General features: G+C 44.6%; 1 protein-coding gene across 1 annotated transcript; it reads right to left on the reverse strand.

Annotated features, from left to right (window-relative positions):
* Positions 1–1,850: 1,850 nt before the first annotated feature.
* On the reverse strand, positions 1,851–12,324 carry gad3 (glutamate decarboxylase 3). The gene is made up of 15 exons (XM_036518888.1): positions 12,208–12,324; positions 11,647–11,787; positions 10,229–10,468; positions 8,864–8,954; positions 8,518–8,630; positions 7,856–7,971; positions 7,675–7,754; positions 7,358–7,412; positions 6,602–6,718; positions 4,403–4,467; positions 4,066–4,144; positions 3,793–3,942; positions 3,447–3,554; positions 3,135–3,224; positions 1,851–2,856 (listed from the first exon to the last, which is right to left on the reverse strand). Exons 1-15 carry the CDS (start codon positions 12,230–12,232, stop codon positions 2,683–2,685), a joined length of 1,644 nt encoding a protein of 547 aa, XP_036374781.1. The 5' UTR covers positions 12,233–12,324; the 3' UTR covers positions 1,851–2,682.
* Positions 12,325–14,690: the final 2,366 nt, after the last annotated feature.

A 14,690-nucleotide genomic window follows, 5' to 3' on the forward strand; every position in this document is an offset into this window, starting at 1 on the left:
GCAGACACCCACATATACACGCATGCACACAACCTAACACACACGCACATGCACGCATACACACATAGACATGCACACACACACACACACACACATATACACGCATGCACACACCCTAACACACATACACACATTTTGATCTTGTTAGAGGCACAAGACCCCATTGAGTGTCCCTAGAGTAAGACAGTGAGTGTGTGTGTCTGTGTGTGTGGTGTCTGCAGTACTCAGAAGGTATTCTCTTCAAAACACTGTACAGGAATGGAAGTTAGGAATATAATAATCACTGGAGAATGTCGCCCCCTGGAGGTGTGCTTGTACACTTACATGCAGAATCCTTCAGAACTCTGTCAGGATGCAGTACCACAGCGCCACTGACAGAACCGAAATGTTAATTTTTTTTTTCTCTGCTTCTAATATTGTTGACTCCTCACGATTTTTTTTCTTGTGTTGTACTGTACCTCACTTGTAAATTGCTTTGGATAAAAGTGTTAAATGAATAAATGTAAAGTAAAGATGCGCAGATCCATTCTTCAGTCCGGGTGGCAGTTTCTGCTGTTTGCCTGCAGATGTCACTGTTTCACAGGCTGTTGGTCCAAGGGCACCCCACACAAACCGCTTTCCTTCTGATGGAGTTTGTTGTGTGTTCACCTTCAGATTTCAGATACATACACTGAGTTTACCTTTCAGAATCTTTAGGCGTACGGAAGTATACAGAGGACCCTATGTTTAGTTTGTTGCCAGAGGATGAGCCAATCTGATAACGATGACTAAACTGGAAAATAAAACCTGCATTTCACCTCTGTCAAGGATCTCAAAGCTCTTGTGGGTGGTGTGGGTGGTGTGTGTGTGTGTGTGTGTGTGTGTGTGTGTGTGTGTGTGTGTGTGTGTGTGTGTATTTTAATTAAGAACTGAGTCTGAAAATCTCCCGTGTCAATCTGACATTAGCCGGATTGGACCAGCTGTGCTGAGATGATTCGGGATGAGGCTGAAAGCTATTCGTAGCGTTTTGCTCTTGTCTTTTAGATCTGCATGAGTTTGTTTGCCTCGCGGGTTTCGTGGGTGTGTCCCCCTGTCAGGTGAGTCTCTTTGAGCAGAGTTTCGCTCCTTTGTACCCAGTTTTGTGTGGTCATGTTTACCCTGGCTGGACAGACGAGCCACGGCCGGCTCGGCTCATAATACCTCCAATCTGCTGTTGCTCCCTCTGAAGTCAGAAATAACTCTGACATGCACAAAAATACAGTGACACAAAGAGATGAGGCTTTACCCTTTTAAATGGCCATGGAAATAAACAGAATGATTCTCACGAGAATCTTTCTTGCACACAAATACAGCGTACACAGGCCAACATGTATGGGCTAATGCTTAAAGTTACACAGATCCGGTCGTGATATGAAAAATAAAACCTTTTCATCTTTAGCTGTAAATTTCTTCCACTCCCCCTCAAAGCAACAAATATCAAAACCTGGCAGCTGAACAGCTATACATAAATAATGATAATATTAAGAAAACAGAGTATGATAGTTAGAAATAATATTAACATCAATAAAACCTATAACAGAATTATATTAAGAAATAATATTAATAAAAGAGAAAAAAACACAAGCAAAATGACATTTGAACACACTATGGAGTCTATGTTGAGGGTGTGGGAAACACAAGCTGGGATTCAGTCTGATTGATGCATATGACTGAGACCATATGCACCAGGCAGATCACTGCACTCTGCAGCCGTGGGGCAGCTGACTGCCCTGTCCCAATGGGGTCACTCCTCTCAGACGAAATCCCTGTCTGTACTCGTCCCTCAGTGGTGGAATGAACTTCCCACGGGGGGCAGGACAGCAGAATCACTGGCCATCTTCCGACACAGACTCAAGACCCACCTCTTCAGACTGCATTTCAGTTCCACATCAGTGCAGACCCCCCTGGCACCCACTACTCGTAATACTTGCTGCTTATTTACTTGTAGTATCATGATGTTTTGTGGATATTGTGATCGAGTGACACTGAGATATATGGTAGTATATGTACTTAAGTTAACTTGTAGTAGGGCTTGAATAGTGTTGTGCTCACACTCACTGGTCTGGGAGTGTCGTTAGCCTGGTTTGACACTGTTACTCATTTAACTTGGATTGATACACTTCTGTTCAATTGTGTTTGAAGTCGCTCCAGACTTCTCTAGACTTCAGAGTATCTGCTAAATGAATTTATTGCAATGTAATGTATGACTGAAATGCGCTTTGTCTTAGGGGAATTAAATGAGTTATATTTTTATGTTAACTCCACATAACATAATTTCAAATATCAGATATGGCCAAACTATGCTTAGACTAGATAGAGGCTATTAGCACAGAAAATTAGGGCTCTCTTCAATCCTCTAGCATTGCAGTTTGCCCATAATTTAAGACAGACGGGTCAAAGAAGAGAATAACTTTGGTTATGGTCTAAGAAGAGAGCAACTTTTTGGATGCTGAAAAATACCAGCAACGAGCTGTTACTGTGACATGCCTTAAATGGTTTGAAGGTGCAAACATACAAACAGTTTAAAAGATGCATTCAGGATGTAAGAATTCCTTTCCCCTTCATTTACCCACATTCTGCATGACGGTTGTTTTCCTGGTTGTAATTCCACTGACCAGCGCGCAGATTAACACTGTTCTCATTGGCTGCCACCAATCCGACAGGTCATAGGTCACACCCCAGCCTCACAATCTCGTCCAATAGGAAATCTACATCCTCCTCCTTGGTGGCTGGGTTGGAGAAGACGCACCTGAAGAAGTTGACCTTCTCTCCAAGTGGCTGATAGCCGATCATCACCATCCCCTCCTCCATCATCTTGGCTTTGATCTTTGGAGCAACCTGAAGAAGAGCGATCCAGACAGAGCTACAGCAAAGAGAGCTTTCTCAGGCTTTTGATTCCTGTACATATTAATATTGCTCTATGTTTATTGTCCTGGAGAGGATTACATACCTTGCAGTTGCAGCTGTTACTTAAGCACAGTGCTGCTTTTTACATTAGTTTACATTAGTTTTTTGCTTATTAATACGAGAGGATTCCAGGCTGTAGTTTTCTGGAGGAAGTGACTTGTTCCCACTAAGTAAGGGTTTAATTCAAGAAAGGCGTGGCTGTGTCTGACCTCATGCAGCCTGCGGTCCCTGTCCGGGCCTCGAGGGGCTCCTCTCAGACTGGGGGGAATGTACCAGAAACAGACGTTGCTGTGTTCCGGCTTTGAAAAGAAATGAAGAAAATTAAAATATCTATAAATATTCTTGGTGATCATTTTCAGAACATAATAAACATAATCTTCAACCCTCCCCCATTGAAAAAACAACAACAACAACAATAATAATAATAATAATAATAATAATAATAATAATAATAATAGTAATATCTAACAGCTCTTTTTGAGGGAGCAGGCAGATGAGGAGAGAAAGGGGGTCAGGCTCACCTTGCTTTTAAAGACCAGCTCAAAGTCCGCCCTCTTCCTCAGGCAGGTGAACAGGTATTCAGCGTTTTCCAGACACCTGTTGACCTGCGACCCGAAGCCCTCGGAGCCCTGGAACCGCATCGCGACGTGAGCGAGACGAAACGTGGAAGAAATCATGTTAAAAGAACCCAAGAATGAAAAAAGAGGCAGAACCCTTTTCACTGATGGCAGAAGGTATGACCCCATTTGCAGCCATAGAAGGATCTGACCCTGCTTGCAGTGGGTCCTGACAGAAGCTGAAGCAAAGCTGTGACGTGATTGGTGAGCTGCCCCTGGGGCTCCTCCCTCCCCCGCCGGCTCCAGTCACCTTGGCCTTCCACATGAGCCACAGCTTGAAGACGTCCACGTGCCGGCCGCACTGGATGCTCTTGTCTCCGGTGTCGTAGGAGACGTCGTAGTGCTTATCCGGCTGGAAGAGGTAATCCGCTCTCAGCTGGTTACACTCCTGCAGCAATCCCTGCGACACGGAGACGTCTGATAATTACACACACACACACACACACACACACACGCACAGGCACGCACAGGCACGCACACACACACACTGTGCTTTCAGCTGCCCTGATGTTTCTGGGCTCACCTTCTCCCTCACCAGCAGGGCGGCGCACTGCAGAGGCACTCCCATCATCTTGTGAGGGTTCCAGGTGACGGACGATGCCCTAGTTTTGGAAAAGAAAGAGACACGAAAATAAAATACTGGTCGTCAATGTCTGTAAACCACATGTGTTCAGTACGGGGATAACATACCGTAACGTCTGTATTATTGAGCATATAAACTCTGTTTTTCACTGAACCCTACCTCAGTAGGGAGTGGGTTTATGACTGACACTGAGCAGAAGGCAGGTGAAAGGTTCGAATTAAACCTCTGACACAGCGATGGTGGAGGAGCCGGCAGAGGAGTCAAAGGCCCCGCCTACCGTTCTATCCCGCGCAGTTTGGTGCAGTGTCTCTTTGACAGGAGAAGGCCACCCCCCCACGCCGCCTGCGAGACACAGGGAAAAGATTCACAGCGGTTAGCCATCCAGGAGTGACATCAGAAGGTTGGAGGGTCAGATCCTAGATGTGACCCTGCAGGGGTAGGAATGATCAAATCACCTAACTAGAACTGGTTTGTATCTGCAATGATATGTTATAGATATGTTAAAAATATGATTATATCATATTTATAACATATCTATAAATAACTACAACAAGTGATATAAATGATCTCAGATAATGTTGCATACAAATAGACAACGTATATAAATGTGACCCTGACCTCACTATGTCAGATGGGTCATTTCTCATCCTGATCTTTTTTAGCGGTAATTTTCAGTAGCAGACTTTTTATGTATCAGATCAGTTTACTCATTTTATGAACAGTGGGTACATTTCATTAGGCAAGATCAGACTGCAATAATAACCACTGTGACTACACCAGGATGAAAACCTGCCCAAATGTTCTTTTTCATCACGAAATGTTCAATACACTACAATTCTCCTGTTCAGAGTGACTTACATATTTTTCATAGCAGTCAGTCTTATGGTCAGATATGTATTTAAGCAATTCAAGCTATGCTTCTAGCTAAACACTCTCAGTTAGGAGGAATGACCCCAGAATCGAAACTGCAACCTCTAGGTTGCTCTGCACTAATGCCCCGCCCTTTTGAACGGTCAGTGGGAGGACGGTATGCAATCATTCATTCAGGTGCTTTGGAGTATGACAGCGTTCGTGGAGCAGGGGGAGGAGGGGAAAAAGGCGGAGCTGCTTTGCTTTGATCTGCTGGGATAAAAGACGTATGCCATTCATAGAGAATTACCACGTCATAGGGTGTGGTGCTCACTGTAACAGCATTACTCAGGACTCCTTACTGAAAGTGATACTGAGTATATTTATTATGAAGGCAGACCCTGTCATTCAGACTAACCTACACATTGCACACGCCATCCATTCATACAACTGGATATTTTAATATTGTAATTCTGGGTTGAGTACCATGCCCAAGGGTACAACATCAGTGCCTTCCCAGCCCCCAACTGCTCCTTACTGCTACGCCACACGGCTGCCCCAGACTGGAGTGATAATTACCCAGAATGTGCAATAGGCCAATCCCATGTGCTCTAGCTAACCCTAACCCCTAACCCTAACCCCAACCCCTAACCCCTAACCCCTAACCCTAACCCCTAACCCTAACCCCTAACTCCTAACCCTAACCCTAACCCCTAATCCCTAACCCCTAACCCTAAGCACTTACCCATCAGAGCAGTCAGTGTTGCCATGTTTTAGGGTCACCAGCTTGCCGTAAAAAGTTCTCGGCAATAAACAGCTGCCCAGACATTTTTGTTAACTTCAACTTCAGGCTGTAAATAAATTTGTGTAAAGAAGTTTGGTGGCTCTAAATGTCTCTTGCTCTTATAAGGGGATAAAGAACTCTGGTTGACAGCACTAAAACCAAACTGAAACTGAAGGGTATTGCACGGGCTATTGTAGCTCCACAGACAAGTGTAGCTCGAATGCAGGTCCGTTACCTGTGTAATTACACCTGTATGCCCACATGGCACAGTGTGGGAGTAAAAGGCTGCAGGTGAGACAGAGGCTGGTGTAGTTTGGCACAGGTGAGTGAGAGGACAGCATAGTGTGGAACAGGTGAGAGGGCGGAAGCACAGAGGGCGTGTAAAAGGTGACGGGTGAGAGGGCGGGTATGTAAAGGTGACGGGTGAGAGGGCGGGTATGTAAAGGTGACAGGTGAGAGGGCGGGTATGTAAAGGTGACGGGTGAGAGGGCGTGTAAAAGGTGACGGGTGAGAGGGCGGGTATGTAAAGGTGACGGGTGAGAGGGCGGGTATGTAAAGGTGACGGGTGAGAGGGCGTGTAAAAGGTGACGGGTGAGAGGGCGGGTATGTAAAGGTGACGGGTGAGAGGGCGGGTATGTAAAGGTGACGGGTGAGAGGGCGGGTATGTAAAGGTGACGGGTGAGAGGGCGTGTAAAAGGTGACGGGTGAGAGGGCGGGTATGTAAAGGTGACGGGTGAGAGGGCGGGTATGTAAAGGTGACGGGTGAGAGGGCGGGTATGTAAAGGTGACGGGTGAGAGGGCGGGTATGTAAAGGTGACAGGTGACCGAGGCGAGGGCGCGTACGTCCACATGCATCCACAGGCCGTGTCGCTGGCAGATGTCGGCGATGTCGGGCAGGGGGTCGAACGCCCCGAAAACGGTGGTGCCAGCTGTGGCGTTAACGTAAAACGGAGTGTAGCCCTTCAGAGAGAGAGAGAGAGAGGGGGAGAGAGAGAGAGAGGGGGGGGGAGAGAGAGGGAGAGAGAGCGAGAGACAGAGAGAGAGAGAGAGAGAGAGAGTGTGAGAGAGAGAGAGAGAGAGAGAGAGAGAGAGACAGCTGTTACAAACATGTGAGCCTGATATATCAGACATGTGTCTGATGTACATGTTATATATGACACATCATATCCATGATGATTGTAGGTACATGTAATTTACAACAGCTGTTAGTTTCTTATGCACATGTAATCATAAGTGTCTTATTCTCATGTATATTATATATATTATTGTCTTACACATGACAATACGCGACAGCCACAAGTCTCTTATATACATATGATACTCAAATTTATGCAAATAAGATTTTCATTCAGTCAAACTCATATATAAAGCCTGAAGTTACTGTTAGACTAAATCTCAGTCTACATTCTTATCATCAGTTTGAAGCTAATTAGTTCCTGGTTTAGATTCTGATGCAAATGCTTCTGCACGGTTGAAGTTTTTTTTTTAATCTGTTTTAATTATGGCAATTAAACAGATCTCTGCTCTTGCTTAGTGTCAATGAAATGCTTATATGATTGACTATGGATTATCAGCACTAAACTGCTGGGATTAACTCACCTCAGATTTGGCTCTGTTAATGCAGAGCTCCAGCTCTCTTGGGATCATCTTCCCCCTGGGAAAAAGACAACACAACAAACAATCAGTAATCAGCAATAAAATGCTGTATTCTCTCTGTGTTCAACAGAATGCAAATATATTTGAAAGTCAATATCAGTCATCATGTCAGTACGTCACTGGAGCACCAGTGCACGGCACAGGATCTCACAGAGTACAATAATGTTGCTGCAGAATGTTTTCAGTTTTGGTTGAATCACAGCTTTGTACGTGGACTCGCCAAGAAGAAGAAGAAGACGGAGAAGTAAAGTTTTTTTTACCTTTCATCACATTTCACCACGAAAACATTTTCTGTTCCGATGCCAAGAACCATGGCGGCTTTCTTTATGGAGTAGTGACTCTGGAAAAAGGTTCAGAGGAGGAGGATAAGGTCAAGTACGCGATATCAAGCACCAGGCGCTGTTTCTGACAAATGGTTATGAAGGAACGCAGGTGGTTTACCTGTTCGGAAGTGAATAAGACCAGCTTGGGGAGGGCAGCCATCCCCTTCTTCTTCACCTCAGGGAAGTGATGGTACCGGGCGAGCAACACACTGTACAGGTTGCACATAGAACCACCTGGAAGGAAACCAAAAGCTAGTTCTTGCTCACCTTTTTGCTCTGACAAAGTAGAATGTTGCTAGTTACATTTCGATGCCTGGAGCTACCTCTGCTCAGATCGGATTCTGATGGGAGGGTCAGGTTTACCGAAACCAAGCACTCCCAGTGAATCACAAACAAACAGACACTCATCCGATCATAACCTGCGTACAAAATTTATGACCATTCTGAAGGTTATTTTCCCATCTTGTAGCTACTCAACATTGTTACAAGAACAAAAAATTGACTATTTATATCTTAATGGGTTAGGACAGTGCAAGAGGTGTCCTGAATACCTGCTGGGGTACCTTAAATACATACATTATCTTAGGAAGAAGAGCAGGACAAAACTGATGTCACTGTAAGAATTTTCGAGTGCTTGGAACCGATCTCCTGCTCTGAGATGCAGGTGAATACAGGTCGTGAATACAGGAGTGAATAACGCTTGCTTCATTGTGAAACAGGTGGGTGTGGAAGAGCAGTGCTCGTTTCATTGGAACAGGTGTGGAGGGCTGAGTCGCGCACCTGGACAGAAAATGCCATCGCCTTTGTCTTCCTCCCAGCCCACTTTTTCATGCATTTTCTTCAAAACAATTTCCTCCATCAGGATAAAAACCGGGGATATTTCAAACGTAAACCTGTAAGAAACACATACACTTAGAAGACAGATACAGCCGAAAGTTTTTCAAGGTTCTTCACATGTTATCCTTCTGTGCTCCATTATTTGATCATCTAAAAAAAAATAACATGTGCTGTTCATATCAACGCTAATTACATGGCTGAGAGAGCACATCAGTGTCACTGCAGGGCACTGCCTGCTGTTGGCATCTCTTGTTTCTAGGAAATGTCTACAGAGGTCAAAAGCTCTTACATGTTTGTGTTGGCGGTGGACGTCAGCCATTCTCCTGCCAGCCCAACGATGTCCAGGCCAGACGAGAGCTGGTTAAAAAACCTCGGATGCCCTGAGCAGCGACAGCAACGAACATCAGCTACGTGTAGCACGCCATTTCAACATTCAACCCATTTGTCTTTCAATGATAATGCAAATGTACATGTCAGCCATACTCTGGCAAGGTGTCCATAAGTCATGCAACTCAGATATCGATATCTGCAATGGCATTTCAAGAAAGCTACCCACTCAGCTGCAGACTAGCTGCAGATATCCAGAACTTAACTGCAGATATGAACTGAAACTGAAAGCAACGTGAAAAGTTCTGGGAACCGAACTGCAGATACAAACTTATTTGAATGCGACTGTAGAACTGAACTGCTGATATGTACTGGATGCAATATGACACAGTCATCTCCTGTAATCATCTCCTTTCAGATGCCTGTCGCGTTGCCCTGGGAAACGGAAAGATAAAGCCTCGCTGCACATAGAGGGACAAACGCACTGCGAGTAGCATATAAGAGCTTTTATCATTGACTTGGTGCACGATAAAGAAACAGTTGACTGTTTCATTTCACACAGTGACAGAGGTAAGCGCTCACCACCCCTTTGCATGCTGCTGAAGCATGTCGCATGGCCTCATAACTTACTGCACCCAAATACACTGGGTGTATCATCCCATTCTAACCACTACATTCTCTCCCTCCCTTCCTCCCTCTCTCTTGCCCCCATCTTCCCCTCTGTGCCTCCTTCTCTCTCTCTTCATCCATCTAAGCAATAAGCGCCTCTACAGCACTGCTAGCAGCTATGTTGATTGGCCGGGATGAATATGGTGCCTGGACCTGCCTGCTGAGATGAACTGATGCCTTGCGTTACACCAATGTTGTCTTTTCTATTATTATTTTCCAGGAGTCTCTCGACCGCCTTTTCCTGGGGTCAGGGAATAATTTTCCATTTTTTTCCCCCAATTAGTCTGGGTTTTCTATTTTTGTTTATTTCATCTGGAAAATACACTATGTACAGTGCTTTGTGACAACCTTTTTTTCTACAAATGTTTTATAACAAATACAACTCAATTCATAACTTCATTGAACTGCTCGCTACGCCTAAAGACATGAAATAACCCAATGATAGGTACAGCTTTCATGCAATCTAACCACAATGCACTTTGCCTTTAACCTTCAGTAATGAGCTGAAGCAGGAGTTAATATTGTCATATGTTGTTAAAACATGAGGGCATTTGGCAGCTGTATGAATTAGGTAACACTAATTAAAACTCATTACACAAAGCACACTGAGGAAAGAGTCACCCAGGGCCCCAGCCGCCGAGGTCTGAGCCCCCATTACCCGTTTTGACTCCGTATTTTAAGGTGTCCCTGCAGTCAACCAGGAGCTGCTCCAGGTTCTCAGGCTGTTCGGGCAGCTCCAGGCTGAATCCTTCCAGGCCCTCCTTAAGCTGGTGAGGGTGGTGAAAGTCCAGCACCTTGCTGCTCCTGTCGAAGGTCTTATCGATGTAGGAGAGGAGGATATTCACCAGCTCCTGGAGGAAACGTCTGCTCGTCTCGCCGTTGCAGTGAGGAAGTAATTCTGGAGACAGTCAGAGAGATCATGTCACTTGTGTGTGCAGACGGACACCCGCATAGGCAAGACTGCACTGCATTGCCCAATGGGCCTGGCCAAATGAACTCTTTCCCTGGGAATCTTTTTCCATATCCGCACCCACTGTGAAATATAACATTTTTTTCATATTTGGCACTTATGGGTGCTGGAGTTGGAGAAAGAAGGAGTCAAACTCCTCACTGCAATCAAAACAAAAATTTGTGCCTCGAACTCAGGAAGGCAGTTCAAAAACGAAAACCAAAACCTTTGAATGAGCAAGAGCAATTCTGTGATAGGGGACGGTCAGAAATCAGAGGGGCCAGAGCCTCACCAAACACTACAGGATGCACCGTGTCGGTGAAATCCACGCCAGAGGAGGATTTACAAAATACTAATACTTACAGGGATGTGAATATGAATATTATTTATATAAAAAAATACATAAAAATCGAGATCTGTACTGTACAATGATGCTAAGATTAATGTGTACAATTTTATGCTGATATGATGGCATGTTTTTGGTTCCTGTTTAGATAGGGGTATGCGTGAATATTAGAGAATCACTACTTATACATGCCAGCAACCTCTGGTAACATAGCCTAAGGAAATATAATACAGCCACAGTGAAACTGCCACCGACAGCAGTTTGTTTCTGCCACCGACAGCAGTTTGTTTTTTGTTTTTTTTTTTTGGTACGATGTGTTAATTGAGTGCAATATTAACAATACTCCACAAGTGTTAGGCTCCTGTAGCCAGGTGAAGTAGCCAGCCCTTTTCCACTTCAAACTAAATGCATCATAAATTCTGAAGCTCATCTCAAAATCTCAGAAAAAAACCCCACTATCAACACTAGAAACAGATTAAGATCCATTTGAATATTTTATTTAGTCTATAAACAAATGTACAAAGGTAAACGTCAGCAGAGTCCGTGGAATATAGCATGTATGGCAGCAGTGTGCTCCTCTGTATACACACAGACACATTCACTCACACACAAAAAAAGCAAGCGCACAAAAAGCTTCCCAAGACCTGCTGACATCTGAAAGCATCGCAGCAGCCGCAGCGGCTTCACCACAGCGATGACGACTCCCACCATACCCACAGGGAGCACAGCACAGCACACTGCTCCACCAGCTGCCTCCCTGCTGGGAGGAGGAGAGGATCACCTTTACTGTAGACACTGCTGAAGTCCTGAGGCTTGCAGCTGCCAGGGGCACTCTGGGAAGAGGAGTTTCTTTCAGCTGGCTTCCCTGTCCAGACAATCCCCGCTTTGCTGTGCTCTTGGGCCAGGATCTCCTCTGAGTTATCTGGAGAGAAGAATGTGTGTGTGTGTGTGTGAGAGAGAGAGTGAGAGAGAGAGAGAGAGAGGGGGGGGGGGGAGGGGGGATTTGCATTTTGCAAAAACTCTCACACCTGGTGCCCCTCAAAGAAGAATTATGAAGTCAGAGTGCACCTTTATTTTTGTTTTTTTTCGTTTAAAAAATTAAATTAAAACCATGGATACATCGCAGACAGACCCTTTTGAAAATTAAGTCCAAATGCGTTTGCCAGAATGGACTTTTATAATTTAAAATATAGTAATTTCATATACTTAACATGTTGCACAGGTAAATGACAGCATATAGAGCATTCCTGTGTTCCTATAACCCATTTTAGACAAAACTGTCAGGCTCCACCTGTGAGGTTGTGTCATATCCAGGTGAAACACTAACAGTGTGAGGGCTTACCTGTGAGAGACTGCATCATGTCCATGCTGAGAATGTGATCAACGGTAAAACCAGGTGCGATTTGCCGTTGCGCGGTTCGCTTTGTATGCCTCTCTTCCTCCAGCTGCTGATATCAGACCCGCACTCGTGCCCCAAGTGCCGTTTCCCCAACATTTAAATAACACAGTGAAAAGTGGGTGGGGCCCCACCTCTACCACACACCCAATCAGCCAGGGAGAAAAGATTCCCTTGTGCAACTCAAGGAGAAAATGTCTATTGACATTCCTCACACTGGTTTTGATTGAGTATTCTTTTCCTGAAGAGGCCATTGTATGTCCCTCCGTGGTGCTGACTGAATACAGGGAATGTTCTGAGGCAGATGCAGGCTTCTGTTGTAAGAAATACGAATTACAATTATCAGAGTCAGGTTGAACTTCTTCAGCTGACGCAGGAAGTATATCCTCTGCTGGGCCTTTTTTGCAATGGAGACAGTGTTGGTCTCCCAGTTCAGGTCTTTGGAAATTGTAGTTCCCAGAAACCTGAAGGTCTTCACAGCCAAGACAGCGCTGCCTAGTATGGTGAGGGGAGTCAGGGGTGTGGAATTGGCTCACTGATGACTGTTCTGTTGCCTGCAAACTTCAAGAGTTTGACCGAGGAGGAGGTGCAGTCATTTGTGTACAGGGAGAAGAGCAATAGGGAGAACATGCAGCCCTGTGGGGTGCTAGTGCTGATTGTCTGGGTAGTGGATGTGACTTTCCCCAGTCCCAGCTGCTTCCTGTCTTCCTGACTGAGTGGAGCAGTTCTGGTTTGATGCTGTTGAACGCTGAGCTGAAGTCCACAAACAAAATCCTTGCATAGATCCCTGGGCAGTCAAGGTGTTGGAGGATGTGGTATAAACCCATGTTGACTGTGTCATCTACGGATCTGTTGGACCGGTGCACAAAGTGTAGGGGGTCCAGCAGGGGGTCTGCGATGTCTTTCAGGTCGGCCAGCACCAACCTCTCAAAGGACTTCATGACTACAGAGGTGAGTGAAACAGTTGTTAAGTTCTGTGATACAAGGTTTTTGGGGACTGGTATAATTATGGAGCGTTTGAAGCAGGAGGGAACTTCACATAGCTCCAATGACCTGTTGAAGATCTTTGTGAACACAGGAGCCAGTAGGTCAGTACAGGCTTTCAGACAGCAAGGTGAAACTCCATCTGAGCCTGGTGCTTTCCTGATCTTATTTTGCTGAAAGAGTCTGCTAATGTCCTTTTCACAGATTCTCAGTGTAGTCTGGGGAGTGGGGAGTGGGGAGTGGGGGGTATTGTTGTATGGGCAGGGTAAGAATTGGTGCGGGTGGGGGCATAACATTTCAATTGTAAATTTTATTGTAAGTAGCTGAAACGGCTTTTATCCTTGAGACTTTTATTCTTTCGACAGCAGTTGTTGTACCTGTTCATTATTATCTCAATGTAACTATCTCCAAATCCCACACCCAAAACAGTGAAGACAAAAGAGAAAACCAATTGCACAGGTTATTTCTGGGTAATACTGCCCACAGTAGGTGTGCAGTGACATGCTTAAATTAACTCCGTGGTTCATTCTTAAAGGCCTTATTTCTGTGCACAACACAGTCCACAGATGAATTCAAGCCGTGGTGACTGTGAGGTTGGAGACGAGTAAAATAACTATTTTGACTGACGATGTCACTTGCCCTTTGCCTGGCCACACTTCATTACAGGACATTACAGTTGGCATTTAGCAGACGCTCTCACCCAGGGCGACTTCCGATGTACAAATACGGAGTGCGTTTAACAAAACAGCATGAAATGTACAAAAACAAGGGCTTACGTTTCATCTAAAAACATTTTCCAGTGTGACATTTACTAAATAAATGAACATCCCTTGAGAAGCAAACTCACAACAGATTTTGCGCTCTTTCTCCACCTCACTTGAACTTTCACGTGGCAAATTCCAGCCAAATTTGACTGACAGTAAATTATGCACAAGAACACAGGTTATCGTAGGTCGGGGCAAGGACTAGTACAGAGTGTGTGTACCAGTCAAAGGTTTGGACACACCTGATTAAGGTAATAGGAAACATGCATTCAAAGACATTTTGATCTAAAGAGCTATGTTTGAAATTGGTTCTTTAGACAAATATAAACAGTGAAGTTGATGCCTATGTATAGATTTATTTACAAAAAAATGTTAATTTTAAAAAATGTTTTTGGCTGCTTTGAAGAATCTAAAATATAAGATCTGATTTGTTTAACACCAGAATAGATGTCTTTACTATTACTCTAAAATGTGAAAAATGGTAAAAATAAAGAAAAACCCTTCCATGAGTAGGTGTGTGCAAACTTTTTCACTGGTACTGTATAGATTGTATATACCGTATACTTTAGCACATATTAGCGACAGTCACCTAAACCCGTCCCTGTAGCCTGAGTATTCCGCAGAGCCAGCTACATGTAAATGTGCCCTTCCTCCTCTTTCTATGAAAACCAGTTCATCTGG

The sequence above is a fragment of the Megalops cyprinoides genome, chromosome 24 (assembly GCF_013368585.1).
Source record: "Megalops cyprinoides isolate fMegCyp1 chromosome 24, fMegCyp1.pri, whole genome shotgun sequence".
NCBI lineage: Eukaryota > Metazoa > Chordata > Actinopteri > Elopiformes > Megalopidae > Megalops > Megalops cyprinoides.

Coding starts and splice junctions, on each gene's coding strand:
- gad3 (XM_036518888.1), bottom strand. CDS start 12,232: ATGGACATGATGCAGTCTCTCACAG. Junction 7,972..8,517: donor CGATGGCATTTTCTGTCCAG/GTGCGCGACTCA, acceptor GTTTCCTTCCAG/GTGGTTCTATGTGCAACCTG. Junction 6,719..7,357: donor TTAACAGAGCCAAATCTGAG/GTGAGTTAATCC, acceptor CTCTCTCTGAAG/GGCTACACTCCGTTTTACGT.